The sequence below is a fragment of the Pyxicephalus adspersus genome, chromosome Z (assembly GCF_032062135.1).
Source record: "Pyxicephalus adspersus chromosome Z, UCB_Pads_2.0, whole genome shotgun sequence".
NCBI lineage: Eukaryota > Metazoa > Chordata > Amphibia > Anura > Pyxicephalidae > Pyxicephalus > Pyxicephalus adspersus.
The window spans coordinates 22,539,458-22,559,899 of record NC_092871.1 but is presented as its reverse complement, the minus strand read 5'-3'; the positions used below and the strand labels follow the sequence as shown (position 1 = coordinate 22,559,899).

Below are 20,442 nucleotides of genomic sequence, written 5' to 3'. Positions count from 1 at the left end.
ATAAAGTGTAGTTTAGCTATCCAATCCATTAAAAAAATTCATGCACATTTTCTTACACATGCTTTGGTATTCTTTGCTATGTCAATTACCCTCTGAAATGTGTGATAGTTCCCTGTTACCTGAACAGCCTTTATTTCTCTAGTAAATCAATCAATCAAAAAATTTCTGTGGGCTGTGTGACCCAATTTAAATACCTTTCTTAAAACACATCTCTTTTCTATGTCTGAGATATATGTTCATGCATCTGGTATTACCATGCAATGCTTTAAGATGAGGAATTACCATTAGACGCTCCGGACTATAAGACGCACCAGGTTTTCCGCACGGGAAAACAAGAAAAAAAAAATTCATTTGATTTCCCCTGAGATCCAGCGTGCGGCACTTGTGCCCGCCCATGAAGGCGGCGCCGATCGGCATTCATCAAATCAATCGGCGCCGCCTTCGTGGGCGGGCACAAGTGCCGCACGCTGGAACACAGGGGAACACAGAGGAGGAACACAGACATTGGCTGCTATCTGCCTCTGTCTGTGTTCCTCCTCTGTGTTTCCCTGAGATCCAGTGTGTGGCACTTGTGCCCGCCCATGAAGGCGGCGCCGATCGGCATTCATCAAACCAATCGGCGCCGCCTTCGTGGGCGGGCACAAGTGCCGCACGCTGGGACACAGGAACACAGAGGAGGACACTGGCTGCGGGGACCGGCGGGGATACAGGTAAGTAAAAAAAATATGCATTCGGACCATAAGACGCACCCTGATTTTCCCCCCACTTTAGGTCTTATTCACTCTTTAGGTCCCCACTTTTCATCTTATGGTCCGAAAAATACGGTATGTGCTTATTAATTGAACAGGTTGGTTGAGTTTAAAGTTTAAGGTTTAGGAATCGTGGTGAAATTTAAATGAACGAAGCCCATATTCGAATCTGATTATATATTATTAAAAAAAAAAAAGTTCACTCCCCAAGGCGGTATTATGATCTAGGGTAGCTTCAGGTGGTCAAGTCTAGGTACAGAAGAGGTCAGCTGACTATCTGAATAAACTGAACGAGCAGGTTTTTCCAATAATTGATTTTTGGTTCGGGGAATAATGAGACACATGGTTCGGCCACCACAGAACCTAACCCAGTCTGTTCCTCAGAACATTTTACATAGCGGCTCTGGCATCCTCAAATGTGAATAAATGTTGTGACATTGCATAAGCTTATCAAAACTATTCCACGGTGATTGTGTTTTGTGATCAGAGCTAAAGGCAGTGTAACAAAATTTAAGATTGTGGGACCATATACAATTGTAGTAAATAGGTATGTGGATGAACTCATTAAGGTCCAATGTAGTCAGAGTATTTCAATGATCATTGATTCTGTTTTTGACAAACCCTCGTGGGGCATTTATTCAAAACTCATAGCAATGCCCCACTGTGTATACATTGCAGTAAGCCTTGATCGCACACTACAACAAGGCCTGCACAAAAATGTAATATTGAGTTCCCACCCCGAATAAAGACATGTCTAAGAAACACAATAAAAAAAGCACCATGAGTGGGCGGCACCCTATTGCTTCCTTCCATAGGAGACAACGGCGGTCAATTCTGATCAGTAGTTCATCAATCAGTCGCAGTCAATTATTGATGTCAGATTTTGTCTCAAGTGACTTATCTGACGTGTGAATGTAGCTTCTTTCAAGAGATCCTGGGAAATTGCTCAAGGTTATTTTTGGTCAGAACCCAGGACCATCAGCTTTCCAAGAAAAAGATAAGTATTTTTTCCCCTTAAAGTTTTTCTTTTTTAAGTATGCTACAACCCCCACCTCTTAGATTGTAAGCTTCTTTGGGAAGGGTCCTCTCCTCCTGTGTCACTGTTTGTATCCTGTCATTTGCCACCCCTACTTAATGTAAGGGTAATATGTTGGCGCTATATAAATACTGTATAATAATAATAAAAGAGGTGGGGAATAGGCATTAAGTGGACCATTAATCTTTCATCATATGGAAGTGGGTCTTTACTTTACAAGTACAACTTTTTCTACTTTTCCCATTCCTCATTCTAACTGTTGTCTTCCACTAAGACATTTTTTTAGCTTCAGTTTCCTTTAATCTGCATTACTAGCTTTTGTTGCTTCTTTGCATTTTTTGTGTAATATTTCTAAACTAATCATTGGTTATAATGATAATTTATATAGCCGGCATAACCGGCTTCTATTCATAAAAGGTTAACATACTGCAAATCTCAGCTAACAACATTTGGTAATCAAATAAGTCACAGGAGCAACTGGACAGTCAAATGAATTCAGAGCAGCAACTAATGACATCCCGTTAATTCCAGCATTCAGATTAACACAATACATGTAAAAATCCTATGCACACTAATAATTTAATTTCTAATAATTTAATTTATCCCTGCCTAATATATGTATAGGTAGTGAAAAAAATTTGTCCGTCAATGTTCTAAAGAAGTAGTTCTGTCGGACAGAAGATTTAGATCTGATTTTCGATTATTTGATCCAACGTCCCCCTAACCCCATAGCTGAAGACTGGCCTTGCCAGCTTTTGAGAACAGCAAACATCCCCTAAATATCTATAGTTGATTGTTTTTTTTTTTTTTTTGCTATGGGGTCCAACAACACACAGGACAGTACAATATTTTGTCTCTCATCTGCAAGATAGTTCACAAAGTATAACATAGAAAGTTGTGTATATGTAGGTTTGGCTCAATTAATATTCTAGTGTTAGTCTATCTTACCCAGTATTGTTTATACTCTGTCACAAGGTAACCTGGGTAATCCATGAAACCTGGAATGGATTTCCAAAAAAAAAATCTTTCCCTATTAGTTGGCAAATGTTTCCAATCCTGGCCCGATTTCACTTCAGGTTTTCAGGATCACTCAGGTTCTCCCTAAATAGTATTTCTTCTCCAGTCCTGGGGAGCCTCGTGCCTTGTTGTTTATATCTATTCTCTTTAAAACACCTTTGAAATAACTTTTAGAATGTCACCCTTACAGATAGCCAACTGACCTCAGAGGCACATATTGCTTATTGATCAAGAAACCCTGGTTGAGAAACACTGGTTTGGACTTTTTCTCATTTTTATGAAACAGGCATGGTCCTGATGCTATTTCACCCCCATAGATATGTAAATGGCCGCAATAGTCTTCCCTGTTGAGGTGAACATCCCACGCTGTGACAGTCCTGAATTCTGTAGCACTTGCAGGCTCTTGGTTTAAGGCTCATTTCTTCCATGGGGTTGTCTGTCTCTTAAAGGCTCCTCCATCAGCCTCAAAGGTCCCCCAGACAGACTATGGCCCCATTTCCTAGCTGTGTTAGGCCATAGGCACTGCAAATCCCTATTATTTATTCCATCATGAGACCCCTTACTGCTGAATATTCTGATACTTATCCTTATTTCAAAGCTCGGTTCACTAGACACCAATGCCAGTGATAAGGTACAGGAATATTACCTTCCATTGATGATACTCACCTTCTGCACTTCCCCAGCAATGGGAGAGGAGATCCCAATCACTCAGCTAGGACAAACAGACTTTAGGCCAAATGTACATCTGAGTTTTTGGATTCTAATCCAGTGTTTCTCAACCATGGTTCCTCCAGAAGTTGCTAGGGGTTCCTTGAGCAATGAGCAATTTCAACACTCAGGTCAGTTACCACTGACACCAATGACCTTTCGGTAAGGGTGACATTCTTCCCACGGACCACCACATTAATATACTGTGAGCTGTTAATATACTAATCATAGAAGGAGTTCCCCAAGAGCTAAAGTTATTTCAAAGTTTCCCCTATGTCAAAAAGTTTGAAAAACATTGCTCGCCAACCAGCGGTCCGTGCAAGGAAATTTTGGTGGTCCACAGAAAAATGTGTATAATATTTGCAATTTTTATGTTTTATAAATAATAAAACAAAAGTAATATTCTAATAAATTCTTATATTCTGAATGACAATTTTTTGCCTTTATATTGCACTAAATTCATGAACTGTACTAGAGCCAGAAAAACAAGGGAGGCGCAGCGTGACGTCAGTGTAAGTTGTATGAGGCAACCGCTGCCGAGCCGTACACTTCAGTATTGTTTCCACCATTACAACAGTCACCCCGACCAGCGAATACCGATTCTCATCCGTTTTATTTTATTTGTTTATTTCTCAGATGATCTTTTAGGTAAGTATGACCTTAGCTTTGTATTTTCTTTACCTGTTATATTTAATGGCATCAAATAGTTTATAACTATCATTTCTTGTTTGGTCTTAGATTGGAATGAAATAAACCCATGAGTGAGAAAACGCAAACATATTTTGCATTTATTTAGTAATACCAAAGATAATGCAACTAATGATAATAGTAACAATAGTAATACTTCACTTAACCGTGAGCTGATCAATGAATCAGAGCCTGCACAGTCCTCGCCACCGTGAGGTCTGAAAGGTTGGGGACCGCTGATCTAGAGATAGGACATTTCTCTTATAAGGTGGCACCTCACATTTTCATTACGGCTCCCCCCCTTTTTTTCTGAAATAAAAAGCATGCATTATGTTGGGCTGTATTTATAAGACAGGGAATCTGACATTACCTCATTCTTAGAGATTAATTTTGTGCAATTGGAATAAATATGAATGCCCCCATCCCTACCAGTAAGCTACGCATGCTATCACATCCATTTGCCCATGTGCAGTGGTTTTCCACTTTCAGAGCTGTGAGTTATGTGGGTGTCTGACAGGAGGCAGCAAAACTCATAGGGGCCCCAGACACCTCACCACCCAGTTATACATGTTGAAATAATGCAATGCAATGATTTAGAGCTAGGTTGTATAGATAGCAGGCATGTTGTAGAGGTCAGGCCAGAAATAAGGAGCAGACAATCATCATCTGTAAACTCCCCTATACAACCATCACAAGTCTGACCATGGGGTGGGCGGGGCTGAACTTTTTATCTGTCAGTGCTATCTCCGCCCCCAGCGTTAGGCACCGCCCCTTTTCTTATCGCCCCTCACATCTTCTTGCGTTTCCGATTCGTTCACACCTTTGGTGTTGTGTCACGTGGCATCCGGAAATACTTTCAGAATGATTTCCGGAGTACAGATGGAGGCGTCTGGTTTGTGTGAAGGGATCCGCTTCTGTCAGGAATGGTGAGCAGCTGGACCTGGAGCATGGCTTGGTATGGGTGTCAGGGCGGACTACATATCCCAGCATTCCATACAGACAGGTCAGCACTGCTGGGACTTGTCGTTCCCCGGAATGTGGGCATTATACAATGGTCTGTGCCCCAACATGTCTGCCATAGGTGACCCCAATACGTCTCCAGGGATGGGATCACACACATGCAAATTTTACAAATATACAACCAGTACCAGCTAGTTTGCTGTTAAAATTACCCAGTACTACTATTACACAGTATTTATATATCGCTGACATATTACGCAGCGCTGTACAAAGTCCATAGTCATGTGACTAGCTGTCCCTCAAAGGAGCTCACTAAAATATGAATTTGTATTTTCTTCTTCCAGCAACAACATGTTGTACCAAAAAGAAGAAAAAGAAAATGGGATCCTGCTTTATGCGGTAAGAAAAATTCCCAGAGCCTTTAGCCAGCACGGATGCTGAATGTTTACAGAATAGTCAGAGCGGCCGAGCAAAGGGAGATGGGCAGATGGCAGACGTGACCAGGGGGCTAGAATGGAAGGGAGGTTGTGATAGGGAAAGCAGAGAGGTTTAGGGATAGGAGGAAAGTTTCCAAAAGGGGGAGGAGAAGGAAAGGGTTAAAAGGGAGAGGCAGGAGGAAGTTAGGGGAATTTTAGAAAGAAGAGGGACTTAGCTTCCCTCCTGGCTGCCCTTGAGATAGTAGGGAGTGGTTGGTATTTTCGGAGGTCATCTGTAAACTGGTGTGGCAGAGGGGAGAACCATCATAGGTGTGAGATCTCCGAAAATGTTAGGGTTAGTTGGGACTACCTTTAAGGTGGTTTAAAGCGTACCTAAACTCAGAATTTTCACTTTACATAAAACTTACTTAAAAAAAGGGTGCAGCACCGCTCCTTAATTCTCGATTGCCTAGGTGATCGAAAATGAATGGGAGCACAAAGCCTCCCGGGATAACTACGTCACGCACCTCAGGCATGCACCGAAGGAGCCCTTTTGACAAAAGGGGAAAAAAGCTGATCTCATGCATGCACAGTGAGATCAGCAAGTTTTTTTTCCCCAGCTACGTCACCCGATCTCGCGGCTTGGTCTGGTGACCTAGTAAGAAAAACCTGGAACAAGAGGAGAAGATGGCGGCACCTGGAGTGCCAGCCCGATAGAAGAGACCTTCTGACCGATGGACTGCTCTGCGGGATTGAATATAAATGTATTTTTTTTGTTTTGGCTGTTTTTCAGTTTAGTTCCTCTTTAAGGAGGGGCTGCGGGTAGTGTATTCGTTCTCGAGCTGGTGGGGCTTTGTGGCTGAGAACAAAAGTGATGGTTCAGGCAGCTCCTCCAGGTGTTATGGTGTGGTGAGCGGTGACTCTGAGGGCTCACAACCGGGAAGAAATAGTTGTTGAAAGGGGTACATGTGAAATAAAAGGTCAAGAAATTTACGAAAGGAGTTATCGTTATTCAGGGTTATTTATTGTTAAGATGTTACAGGTATTTTTTGCAAGGATTTTTTGTTGTAAATGTTTAAAAATGAATGTGTTAATAAAGCAGCCTTACGACCATTTTCCCACAGAGATGGAGTGGCGTCATAGTAAACACTAACCATTATTATTACAGGGCAAGGACCTAGAGACGCCTATAACCACCTTATAGGATTTCAGTCACCTATGTGTTGGTGAGTATCCTGCTATTACAGTGATGGGCCAGTGGAAATGTGTGTGTGGGGTGGGGGGAGGGGTAGTTGCTAAGGCTAGGTACACACATGTAATAATAAAGGATCTTTCACAATGAAATTGACTGCACAATGCATGCAAGGAGTGTTGTACATACAGCACTGTTCTGCACTATGTAGAGGGAAGGGGGGGAACGACGAAGTGACACCCTTCTGTGCTCTCTCCCCTTCACTTCCATTACGATTGTTCGTTGTCCATCGTCCGTGGATCCACCAGGACGGTCATTCAGATGATGAGCACCGTGCACACGCAAGATTCTTGTACGATATCGGCCCTGAGCCTATTATAGGAAGGGAACCATTGCACTTGTGTACGTTTTTCTCATCCTTCCCCTGCAGTACCAGATGCATTCAGGCACGCCCAAGTGCTATGCACAATGTAAGTCTGGCACAATAAAGTATATTATGGTGGTAGAGGCTGTTAATGTGATGTACATAGCTGTATGGGAACCTCACAGCACCTTACCTAGAACTCTTGTGGAAGTGGAGCTAAACCTGGCACCTGTTGGCATGACATAACGCCCACATTGCCAGCACACGGGAAGCCGGGACTATTGGGTTTTCCTGACATCCAATGCTGGGCAGCAATCAGACAACAGCTAGTAATGGTTTTTGCAGAAGGGACATCGCCTGTCCCTTTTGGCAGTAACCTCCCATATGATCATGGATTTTTCAACGTGGGACTTTAGTTCCACTTTAAAGCTCTAAGCCATGGTGCAGGCCATGCACTGGCTCCTAAGAGGAATATCAATATCAAAATGTAAGTGTATATGAAGATAAAAGAAAAAACAGAAGGGTCCAGAAAGTCTTTTATTGAGTTTGACCCAAAAATCCAAAGCATTTCAGGGCTGTATGTGGGGTGTGATAGGCCAAAAGAAAGTATTTTGGACCTTTCCACAGTATTATATATCAAAGAGGTCAAAGTGATTTAGTCAGATATTTTTGTGGAGCTTTGTTGAATCGCATTTGTGTTCTCCAGCTGTATGCATGGTTATAATTCATCAGCATTTTGCCTTTAGCTTCTATTCCCAGTGAACTGACTCAGATCATTGATGTATTTTAAGACCCCACTTAGCCCTATAAAGAGGATTACAGTTATTTCCTGGGTTACATACGAAATAGTGACTGTAGGTTTGTTCTTAAGTTGAATTTGTATGTAAGCCGGAACATGTACATTATTTTATTAAATGCAATTAGGACAGATGTTTGTCTCATCATATTATACGACAATGAGGTGTCAGTTACTGTAAAAAAATCCCCACTGTGAGCTAATCAAAAACAAAGCAAAAAAATCTTTATGGAACCCAGACATTCATTAACTTCTGGAGCAAGCTGTGCTTTGATTTGCAAAAAGAAACAATTGCAGATTTTGTCTTGGTCATTAAAGAATTACAAGAGGTTGCAGAACAGCTCAGCTCTTAAGATCACCCACAACCTCAGCTGTGTTTAGCAAAAGATTTCTGCAAGGCATGCAAACCGCCCCTCCCCCCCATCAAGCCTCCATCCTGCACACGACCAAGCAGGGAAGCTTGTATTTAGGAGGCGTATGTCAGATGTCCCTAACTCGGGGACTACCTGTATCCTTGTTCATGGCAAGTGACCCTACCCCCTGATAAATCACCTATTTCCTGCATGTCTTTCATCCAATGTATTGTGTAATAATGTCTCGTGTAGACACAAAGAAGCTGTGTTTTCCAGTCTCACAGGAATATGTATTGTCATTATCATATCCCAGCAGTCATTACCTCCCCAGGGGTAACTCCGAGTGAGACTCTGGGTAGAACTCCCGTCTTCTTTCTTCCTCTGGCCGGCGTCCTCTGCATCGGATGAGTCACCAGGAGTTCACGGTGAAGTCTGTGTGCGGACGTTCTGTTCGGGACACGGCAGGAAATTTTAATATATTTCTACTGCATTCAATACAAAATACCTGTATTGAATGCAATACAGTGGATTTATATGTGTAAAAGCAGTACATTGTTTTTCATGAACATTTAATTTATTATTTTGATATGTTTTTGTGTTTCAGACTTTATTATACTCATAGTATTATACTGTACTGAAAAAGAATGTACAGCTTTTTAGACATAAATCTGCCCAGGAGGGTAATATATATAGATCATTGTTCTCCCCAGAAATATTTTTAAGCTATATAGGAAGAAGAAGCTGTAGGCAGGTGGCAGCCCCTGTATTGTGACCAAACTCTTGGCAACCACCCAAAAACAGCTCTCTTTTGGATGGTGTGTAACTGGGTTTAAGCTGGGTTCCTTTTCTTCTTAATAACTTTCCCATACTTCTGACAATCTCTTCATGCCTTCAACTAATAAAGCCGGTGCCACCATCTTCATCCTGGCATCACCCTGAATAGGCATACATTGAATCAAGAGAAACCCAGAGAGGTCATCTGAAATGTTTAAATCATTAAATCTGTCCGTCCGTCCTTCTACTATCCATCTTTTTTACTTCAGATAAAACAGTTTATTAAATGTCTAGTGCAGTAAAGTATCAGTTTTTTCTCTTCTCACAATGCACTTTCATTTTTCTTTTAGGGCACCATGGGATTGTATTATGTCTGCTTCGCTCTACATTGTGCACATCACTGGACTGTGTGATCTCCTTTTCTAAAGGGGTGTTTTTTATTGTTCATTTCTTATTTTATTTTATTCAGCAAATGTGTGTTCTAAACTGTCAAATAATATTTGTTTTGTTTTCTTCATGTGTGTATATTATTAAATAAATATGCTTTTATTTTTAAATATGGCAAATGTGTGTCCTCTTCTAAATGGGAACCAGAATTACTGGTTGCAATATTTTAATTACCCTAGAGCAGCTGTCGCCAACTGGTGATCCGCGAGAAGATTTTGGGGGGTCCGCGGCTCTGGTCACTTAACAGGTCCTTCTCCTGACCCTGCTCGGGGGGGACGCACCAGCCAGAGCCACAGACCATGTCCCCCGTGCAAATTCCTGGCTCAGGGAAGTGGCCGGACTATGTTTCACGACTCAACCTGCCCACTCCCCCATCGCGGGCGGGGTTATGACATTATGATGTCACTATGGGGGATGTTCCTCCCCTTTAAATGACAACCAGCTCCCCGGCGGTCGGGAGCCGGTAATTTTAGATGTCCGCGGGACCAAAAAGGTTGGCGACCGCTGTCATAGAGCAGTGTTTCTCAACCAGAGATCCTGCAAAGGTTGCTAGGTGGGTCTTAATAAAGTTTGTGACTTTCAGGTCAGTTTAAGTGACATCAATAAACTTTTTGGCTATCTGTAGGGGTGGCATTCTTCTCACTGGCCAACAATGTAAGAGGCATTCTTTCTACTGACCATCATACTAATCTTCTGTGAGCTGTGTATATAGTAATTATAGTAGGGCTTCCCTGACGACCTGAAAGTTATTTAAAGGGTTCCCTCATGTTAAAAAAGGTTGATAGACATTATCCTGGAGAATTTGGTGTTTTTATTCTTTCAGCAAACAGCTGTAATGAGACAGCAGCTTTTTGTTTTTTACTAAACAACAATATCTCCATATGAGACTATGATCATTTTTCTGTATATTTATTTAACTTTGATCCCTATAATTAGAGCTTAACTAGCAGTCTACAGTAGGTGACTTCTGTGTAGTATAAAGAGATTGCAGCTTCCTGTTTCATTACCATTGACCCTAGGACCAAATGTAGAAGGAAAGTGCGTACATCTCTCAGATCTGTCCTTTTCTGGACATTTACAGTGCAACTTTGACAGGTCCTCAACACATTGTTCATTAAGCAGTGTCCATGCCCCTCGCCGAGACTTTGTCACATTGCTAAATAATACATACATTTAGGTTGTACCTCTCCCCTTTTTGCAGTGAAATTTACCAATGTCCACCACTTTACAGTGAAAAAATCTCTTTCTCCACTGTCTTACCTGCTTATGTTTCCAATCCTTTCTTTTTTGTATGCAGCACTACACACTGTCTGCTTCACATAGAAATACACAGAATGGTTTTGCAGCACTTGATTAATGTTTGTTTTTAACCTGACTGTCACAGTAAAGAAGGACTCCCAAACCCATGACATGTTGCTTGATATTTTATTGCCTTTAACTTGTAAAGGACCAACATATTAAACAGCCCTGTAGAATAAATAGAGGTTGCAGATGACAAACCTGTATTCCTGATAAGTGTAAGAGGTTTCAATGTTTTTATTTGAAGATTTTCTAGTGTGGTCCCAGAACATGAAGATACAGGAACTGTAAAACTGATTAAAATTTATTGCCTAAGTAGAGTACGTTCACTTTTTGAAAAATTGCCCTTCTCCCTCTTCAGGGTTTTGCTTTGTCAAACATTTGGCAGTCAGAATACATAGAAATGTTGAACTACATGTAATAAATATGAACTGCTTACCCCAACACTTATGGGGTTCATTTACTAAAGGGTTATAAAGTGAATTATCAGTCTGCAAAGAATAATGCACTTTGTTTAGTAAATGTGGTGTTGGCTAACTCCAGACATACAACTTTTTTTTTAATGCTCCTTTCCTTGGAAGTGCTTTGGTTTTCTGTGTTGAGAGAAATTCTCATTGCAGAGTGCTAATTCACTTTGCTAAAGAAATAGCCTATATTTCTTAAGAAAATCAATTGTGCTGTGTTGTAGCGGTATGAAAGAAAAAAGTATCTGTGGACTGTGTTTTGGGTGCCTTGACCGATATTTTGCATTGTGACCCGATATAGAAAACTTAAAAAAAAGTTTATAAAAATGTTTTTCAAAACCACAAATTCTGGGAAAAGCTTTTTTCCTGAGATGTGTGTGTGCTTGTGATCCTCTTTGATGCGGTAATGTGTGCTAAATACATGAACAGGTTGGTCGATTGGAACATTCCACACTCAGTAATGGTGAAGTGTAAAAGAACTGAACACGTATTATAATTTAGGTGTATAATCTTCACTGCCTGGCCACAAAAATTCCCCAGACCTGAGGGGGTATAATCAAAATGACAATGCCAGGATTTATGAGGCTCATTATAAACAAGTGATTCTGGGAGCATGAGACATCATTTTACATATGGATTGGCCACCATAGACATTCCTATTACCTAGTTGGTGCTGGAGAAGACTTTACACAGCAGTCTGACTCTTTTATCATCAATAGAGGATCTTGGTGGAAAACGAATGTAACTCTGGATATAAATGAATATTGTGACGTTGCATAAGCTTATTGAGATGATAGCTTGGTGACTGTGTGCTGTAATCGAATCTAAAGGCAGACCAACTAAATATTAATGTGTGATTTTTTTTTTCCAGATTGAATTGTGGTATAAAGATGTGTGTGAACTCATGTAAGTTAGAACTTTTTTATGAACATTGATTGCTACTTCAGTAAGTCTTTGTAAGGTTTCCTTTAGGACAGCTTTGCAATGTGTTGCAGTAAAGTAGCCCATTCATTTGAACTTGGGTACCAATTACCACAATCTTTTTTTTTTTTTTTTTTTTTTGCCCAGATCTTCATGGAGCATCAAGGTGTGTATCAAAATTAATAGCAATAGCAAACTAATAGCAACACACCAGTGTGTTCAGTGTAGTAAACATAATACTTCCGACACCTTTTGTACAGCCACACTTATGTCAACCATTTTCTTAAAATCCTTCCAAGAAAAAAGAAGGAAATGTAAATTTTTGGGTCTTTAAATTTAGAATATTTAGCTGCTCCAGCACTGCTCTTTACCGGTAAATGGCAGAACCTCAAATGATCAACTGTAAGGGGATTGCAATGGAAGTCTGGTTGTAAGGGAAGTTCTATCTCAATGTTTTCATTTGCAAAAGCAAAATGGCAAATACATCTAATAAACCCAATTGCCATTCCAAATGTTATTTTTCACTAATACATTTTTCAGCTTTGGTTTCTTTTAATCTCCATTACTAGCTTTTTTCGTTTTTGTTTTGTTGCATGTTTTTGTGTATTTTTTCTAAACCAATAAGGACAACTAATCATTGGTTATAATGATAATTTATATAGCCGGCATAACCAGCTTCTATTCATAAAAGGTTAACATACTGCAAATCTCAGCTAACAACATTTGGTAATCAAATAAGTCACAGGGGCAACGGGACAGTCAAATGAATTCAGAGCAGCAACTAATGACATCCCGTTAATTCCAGCATTCAGATTAACACAATACATGTAAAAATCCTATGCACACAGCCAGCTAATGTCCCTAAATCTGAAATACTGGTAATAGGATACAGTCATGTCAGGGGGGAATTATTAATATATTACAGGCTCTCACTTTTCCGATTAAACTGTCCCATCACAATGCCCCTCTCTCCCTCTTGTGTGTCCGTCTGCTAGTTTTGCATGGGGAGGAAGAGCCGTTTTCTCTGTGTATGGGAGAAGAGGAGCTCAGCTTCATATGCAAAATGCTGGGACATTCAAATTATTCGGAACAAATAAAGGACCCTGCATACCTTGTCATCTCTCACTATATAGGTTCTCTTCCTATGAGCATCTCCACACTGATTTCACCCAGCAAGGTGAGTTATACTGCTAATACATTACCCACAGGAGCCACAGATATTAATATATTGCTTCTATTGATTTCATTTATCCCAGTCTATTATACGTATAGGTAGTGAAAATAAATGTCAGTCAATGTTTTAAAGAAGGCTGTCGTATCCATTTATGATTGTGGATAACAAAATTGGGATGTGATTGTTAATTACTTGATCCAACTTGCTTTAGACACCAAGGACAGGCCTTGCTATCCTGTGTATGTGGGCTCAGTAAACCCATTGCAATGAATACAGTTATTATTTTGCACTGTTACAGGTATAACAGTACGGGTTTAAATAGAGGGATTGACTTTAACATGGAGAGGTAGTAGGTTCCATATTGCTTTGCTATAGGGTCTCATTATTTATATCTGTTTCCTTTAATTCACAATGCTGCACAGTTCTGCCAAAATCATTCACTTTCTGCACAAACTGTTATATGTGCAAAGTAATCAGATAAGGACATTTTAAATTTAGAATATTTTAGCTCTCTCCCTGCTAATTACAAGCTTGACAAGCACAATACAAGCAGCAGGCTGAGATGCTTTAACCTGGATACATCCTTCCTAATCAATCCAATTAATTACTCGTAAATATGCCTTTACTATATTCTTCTAACAAAAGTGTTCTTCTGAGGTCAAGAATTAGAACTTGTACAACTAAAGAGCTTTCAGGATTTCTGTTTGGCCAGCGAATAGACTCTATATTTTCTTAACTCTATATTAATAATTTCTTAACTCTATATTCTTCTATTGCTGGGATAAACAATGTTCTTCAATAGCCAGGTGCAATGCAAAGCCATGGCTATACATACTGACCATAATGATTTAAACAAAGCATTTCAGACACTTAGCAGGTATTGGAACTGAGGGCAAAATGCTATTTTTTAACATGTGTCTATATGTGTCATATTGATGACCATATATGTGCAATTATCTGCAACAAAATGACATCTACTATTACTTTAGGCTGCCTATAGTTGGCAAAAAATGAAAGGGTTATACTGGTATATAAACATAAACTGACAGGTATATTAGGATTTCAATTGTATTGGTTTATAAATTGCTTTTGTGCACAGCCTATTTCATCGATATTTACTAACACTAGGGCCATGCCTCGCTCATTCTTGGTAAGGAGAATTCGCACTGCTGTGGGAGTGACTGGATGGGGGCATCTTGTGGATGCAGAACGGGGAGATTTGTACATTCCAGGTAAGATGAATTACACATAATAAGGATCCTTATGCATGTGCTGATTGTTTGCAGAGGCTTATTTTTTTTATCTTTGTAGGGACCATACTTCTTTGCAGTTTGTTAATGCACATTGGTTAAAATGTGTTAAATTAAAGCAAGCCATTGTAAATGCCAAAAAAAGCACATATCCCTTCTTTTTCTAACACAATGCAATTGCTGTAATGTATTGGGGTGCTATTCAAAATACAAGGTGTAGCAAGAATTTATTGTGCATTACCATTACATATATGACTTCTTATGTTTTATATGCAATATATATCATTCAATTGTTATGAAAGCTGATCAGTGTTCATAGACAATATGTCAATGAAACCATCAATCATATGTCTAGCTTTTCTGTGCTGAAGTCTCACGGCAAGAACATTCTACTAGAGCTGCTGGAAGATCATGCTAGGACTGATGTGCTATATATTGCCCATAAACACTGTGTTCCTAAAAAAACCAAGACAAGATGTTTAAATATATTTTTTGGAAAAAACATATTTTATAAATAATAGATTTCCTTTATTATTAGATTATATAATCCAAACAAGGAGCCAGCCGTTGACTGCAATGAATACATGTGAAGTGCTGGTAGCACATTGTAACCTTTTCACGATTCCAATGCATGGAGAAAAGTTCAGTTATACCCAAATGTGCTGAAATCCCAGCTATTCACATATACAATAGAAGCTCAGCTCTGTTTGTTCTGTGCAGCTGGGGAACTGATTTACAAAAGTCACCTATTCAATGTATTCACAAAAAAATTATGTTTACATAGATTGACAACTATTAATCTGTGTCTGTCTCTAACCTTCTTTTCTGCCAGCTGTGTAAATCTATTCCCCAGCCATGCAAATGTTAGATAAATACAATGGGAAGATTGAAGTATTTATTATAATGAATACATTGGGTATTGCCATTCAAATTTAAAGGAAGAGGATGACAGTGACAAAGAAAATGTTGAAATGATATTTAAAGAGAAATGAAAACTGTTCTGTACAAAATGAAAATGCAGTATATAGTAGTTAAAAGAAATATTGCTTAGTATTACCGTTCCTGATAAAGAATGGGTAAGAGTAATGCTTAACTGGAGTTAGGCTAAGGCTAGGTGCTAACACTGCAGTTAAACAGACTTTTGAAATTATTGGATTCATTTTCGCTCCTTTTTTAGGCATTTGCTTGCAGTAGCATTGCTGTATGCTTTTCAGACTCTACATACAACATCCATGCAAAATCATTCCATATAGAAACTTTGAAAAAAAAAAAAAGGCATCGCTTGCAACTGCGATCAAAGTCCTGCACCAGCAGTACCAAACACCAAGCAGTTATCATCTATTACCACCCCCGGGTGTCTAGCAGTTGCTAGTAAGTACCTAGGTGCAGTGAACAGTGCTGATCTGAATTTAGCCGTTGAGTAAGATAATTTAGAAACCAGTAACACTGCATAGTGATTCATGGGTTCCTCACTTGTAGCACTTCAGTATAAAACCTGCCTCTGCCCTACTCACATTTGTGGCTCCATTGCTTCCCCATTACAGAACTGTTCTAGTTCTATGTCTTAATCACAGGTGTAGGGTGTGCAAAAACACCAAAAAGTTGTATTGTATAGAGTTTGCTAAATGAAAGATTTGCAGTAGATGTGTTAGTAATATGTTTATGTACAGATGTAGAAATAAATAATAGTAATAATAATAATAATCCTAATACGATATCACCCGCAGACCATATAATACACTTGAAAAATACATAGAAAGAAAATAAAAATATATACAGCAGCTAGATTGTCAATGTCAAAAATGGACAAAAATCTAGCGTCTGCACATTGGTCCCCACAACATCATCCACCCTGCAGGACACCCCTTGCTAATCCTCCCCATTCCCTCTCCAAAAATATAGACAGCTCTATGCAGCGCTCATTCACTCCTACTGTTGCCAGAGATGATCAATAATAATCACAATCACACAAATTGTGCTTTAGCTGAGGACCCTATGAAAGTATTCAGTAGCATTTATTCAAAAAGTTAGAAGCAGCTCTAAAATGATGAGATCTTAACCCCTAATTACACATTGTTGGGTGCTGAGGTTTTCCTAAAATTAAATAAAACTTTTTTTTTTTTCAAAATTAAGCTTGTTATTGCTTGTGCTTTAAAAGCTCAGAAAGTTATAAACATTTTCTTTTTAAATTTTTATTTATAAATATGTGGTTGTCTGTCACTGGGATTTATTTTAAGGTCTTTTTATTACAGATTCTATACTGTGGTCATACTCACCAGAACAACCAGCACAGCAACCAACAGTTACCGAGGTGAGTAGTGATGGAATCTCTGTGTTCTGGACCTCAGTGAAAGGATCTTTTATTTATAATATTTATTTTTAATACTTATTTTATATTATATAGGGACTTTTTATGGTCATAACAAAACTGTAACATATTGTGTCTTCTGCAACAAAGCTAATGAATACTTACTCGTTCTGCTGGATCTGCTTAAGATACTGCAAAATGCATCATTTCTGATGACTCCTTGATCATTTTAATGCTTTTATATTGTTTGGAATCATTCAGAGACTGTTTCTATTCACTTCTTTTACAGAGGTCAGCCCACAGGTTTCACAATTTGCTGAGAGTATTATTATTATTATTATTAAAAAATAGTAATAATAATAATAATAATAATAAACAGTATTTATATAGCGCCAACATATTACGCAGCGCTGTACATTTAATAGGGGTTGCAAATAACATAGAGAAACAGACAGTAACACAGGAGGAGGAGAGGACCCTGCCTGGAAAAGCTTAAAGTAATGCAAATGTTTTTCTTATATGACATTATAATAAACATTTACAACAATGAAGCCCAGTTGGTATTTCAGTTTAAATAATCGCATCACAACACAAAGGCGTGCAAAGGTTTACAGGTTGTGTTCTTTAAATCTGAGTAGAAAAGTCTGTGTTCTATCAGCAGCTGCAGAGAAGGACTTGTGCTTTCTATGAGCAAGCAGTGGTCTCTCTGCAAAGTTCTGCACATCCCTGTTGAGTAGGAATGATGTACAAGTTTAACCCAAGTTGGATTCAATGCAAATCTAGAGAGTTCAACAAACTTTTAAAGGACCTGTAATATCCCACTTGACCTTTCAGCTGTGGTCAGCTGGGTTAAAATGGCCAGTATTGGATACTTTATATGTGTCAGCCCCTTCACTATAGTTTTTCTTTTTCAGCTTTCTCTCCTTTATTTTCATCTGGCAGGTAACAATCTCTATTTATTGAGCATGGTTTGTTGTCACCCTAGCACAGAGAGCATGTTAGGGCTACAGAACATTTCTAAGTTCCCTCATCTCTATAACATGGAGGGGGATCTGTTATCCACTGAGAGAACTAGGAAAGGCTGGTAAAACAAGGATTTCAGTGAAGTTAGGAGTGCATACGATTTGTGGCAGGATCAGCAAGCATTTTTCTATTGAACAGATATCATAAAACTTTTTTAATGGTAAGCTTAAAATCGGTTTGCTCTGTGTGTCAAAGCAAGTCAATGTAATTGCAAAGTCTGCTGCTACAAATATTAAATCATTGGCTATCTTTGTTTTAATCTGTCGCTTTTCTTTCCAGGGCCCATTCTCTTGCCGGGCCTGCAGGAAGAGTTTCCCGCTGCAACGTATGTTAACCCGTCACCTGAAGTGTCACAACATCCAGAAGAGGCACCGCTGTCCATGCTGTGCCAAAGGATTCAATGACACGTTCGATCTGAAACGTCACATGAGGACTCACACTGGTAAGTTGGAAATGTTAAGATCCGTGGTATTGGCTGTGCTTTTTCTAAAGTTCTTGAATTTAAAAATGTACATCACACATTGTACATCTATACAGGAATCCGACCTTATAAATGCCCAGCCTGTGATAAATCCTTTACTCAGCGCTGCTCACTAGAATCTCATCTACGCAAGATCCATGGAGTGCTGCAGAGTTATGCCTATCGCCAGCGACGCTCCAAGATCTACGTATGTGAGGACTGCGGCTTTACATCCCCCAGCGCTGACACCTACACACTCCATGTTCTAGAGGCTCATCCCAGCAACCCCATGCTGTCCAAACACCTACGGAAACGAATGGCTGGTGTTCTGAGAGGGGAGATGGGAGGTTTTCTGCATCCAGGGCCATGTTATCTTCCAACTCATGTGACAAGATGACAGATATTCTGAGCCTGGAAATTCCTTCTTAGTAATAGGCGAAGGGAATAAAGAGACACTCCACCAACAGCATTTGTTTCCTGTTTGGGTGGAGTGGTTGACGTTGACTTACTCTCCCATACCTTGGCAGGGATTTTTCAATCATCTAAGACAGTGTTTCCCAACCATGGTTTTTCCCTAGGTTGCTAGGGGTCATAGCCTATACGTGCCCCTCCAGTCTATTTAAGTAACACCAATGATCTTTTTGGCTATCTGTAAGGGTAACAATCTTCCCACCGGACCTGCAATTTAGGAGGAATTCTGACCACCACACTAATGTAATGTGAGCTTTGGATATAGTAATATTGGATATAGTAATTTTGGAGTAAGTTTGGATATAGTAATTATAGCTGGGGTTCCCTAGGACCTAAACGTTATTTTACCAGCTTCTCTAGGATTTAAGTGGCTGATAGCTTGGCTTTTCGGTTAAACTACCGGTGCTAGCAGACACTGTATTTTGAATACAGTCCATGATGTCCTCTAGTAGAGTGGTCTCCAACCAGTGGTCCGCAAGAAAATTTGGGTAGTCCACGGCTCTGGCTTGTGCACCCCAGAGCGGGGTCAGGAGAAGGACCCCACTAGGAGGATGCACCAACCAAAACCGCGGACCACGTTCCCTGTACAGATCGCAGGCTCAGGGCGGTGGGTGGGTTGTGTCTCTGAACTGAGCCTGGGATGGGAGAGTGAGCAGGTTCTGGCATCATGATGTCACTATGGGGGAAGTTTCTTCCCCTTTGAGTGACACCCAGCTCATGCAAGATCCGGAGGGCTGAAAAGGTTGGCAACTACTGCTCTAGTGGACTCCATGGAATTCTGGAATATTTAGGGCTGTGCTAACTTTCAGATGAGTTGTCATCCCAGCTGCAATGTGAGATTTTCAGCTCCAGAATCTAAGCTGTAGTACCAGGCAGAATATTAAGGTGTCCCAGTCTTCTATAAACTCCTGTAAAATTAGCAGCAGTGCAATTGTCATGATGTTGTTAACAACACATAGATAAGCGTAGTCAAACCATTTAGACTTAGGAACCACAGCTTTATACATGTGTGCTTATTTGCATGCAATACCAGATTTCACAACCAGGTGGTAGTATAACAAAACTTGCAGCTCACAACAAACTGCAGAAGCGGCACAGAGAGGCCACAACAAGGGAATTCACCTAAACCCCAATTCCTATCTTCTTTCCCCTTCACCAAACCACTCTCTACCTGAAGCCCCCATGGCTTTTTTTTTTCTTCAGTTTTCAGGTCTGTCCACTTCCAGTGCCCAAGATCCCATTACAGGCCAGGATTTTAATACAAACAGTCATTGACTTGACTAAATGCCACTTTACTAAATGTACTAGTTTGTTAGAGGAATCCTAAAAATGTGTGCAGATCACCAGGGATTGGACTTTGTATAGCCCAATTCAGGGTAGGTCATATGGTGTTCATTTGGTTCTTGCTTGTTCACATATTTTTGTTGAGCACCATGCAATCTGTAATTTTGAGCAGCCAGTTTTGTGATCCCTACGCTGCTGACAGTGCAGCCAGACATTTTACTTCCACTGCAGCACAGCTTGGACCAAACCAACCTCCCCCCATCTTTATGTTAGGACACTATGGTGGCAT

The 20,442-nt window shown here is 39.9% G+C and overlaps 1 protein-coding gene across 11 annotated transcripts; it reads left to right on the top strand.

Moving 5' to 3' along the window:
* Positions 1–4,711: 4,711 nt before the first annotated feature.
* On the top strand, positions 4,712–20,436 carry LOC140343032 (putative transcription factor ovo-like protein 3). 11 transcript variants are annotated; one of them, XM_072429489.1, is made up of 10 exons: positions 4,723–5,123; positions 5,502–5,556; positions 6,742–6,799; positions 9,403–12,168; positions 12,331–12,349; positions 13,179–13,360; positions 14,486–14,589; positions 16,860–16,918; positions 18,218–18,380; positions 18,476–20,436. In XM_072429489.1, the coding sequence occupies exons 7-10, from the start codon at positions 14,490–14,492 to the stop codon at positions 18,793–18,795; spliced, it is 642 nt and encodes a 213-aa protein (XP_072285590.1). In that variant the 5' UTR covers positions 4,723–5,123; positions 5,502–5,556; positions 6,742–6,799; positions 9,403–12,168; positions 12,331–12,349; positions 13,179–13,360; positions 14,486–14,489; the 3' UTR covers positions 18,796–20,436. The 11 variants fall into 11 exon arrangements, 10 of the variants coding, with proteins under 10 accessions (XP_072285589.1, XP_072285592.1, XP_072285594.1 ...); XM_072429492.1 differs by having other exon boundaries at positions 4,724–5,123; positions 13,317–13,360; XM_072429491.1 differs by having other exon boundaries at positions 4,716–5,123; positions 13,317–14,589.
* Positions 20,437–20,442: the final 6 nt, after the last annotated feature.

Excerpts from the sequence above, each read along its gene's own strand:
- LOC140343032 (XM_072429486.1), top strand. Across the intron at positions 16,919-18,217 it reads AGCAACCAACAGTTACCGAG|GGCCCATTCTCTTGCCGGGC; the intron begins GTGAGTAGTGAT and ends TTTTCTTTCCAG. Across the intron at positions 18,381-18,475 it reads TCACATGAGGACTCACACTG|GAATCCGACCTTATAAATGC; the intron begins GTAAGTTGGAAA and ends ACATCTATACAG.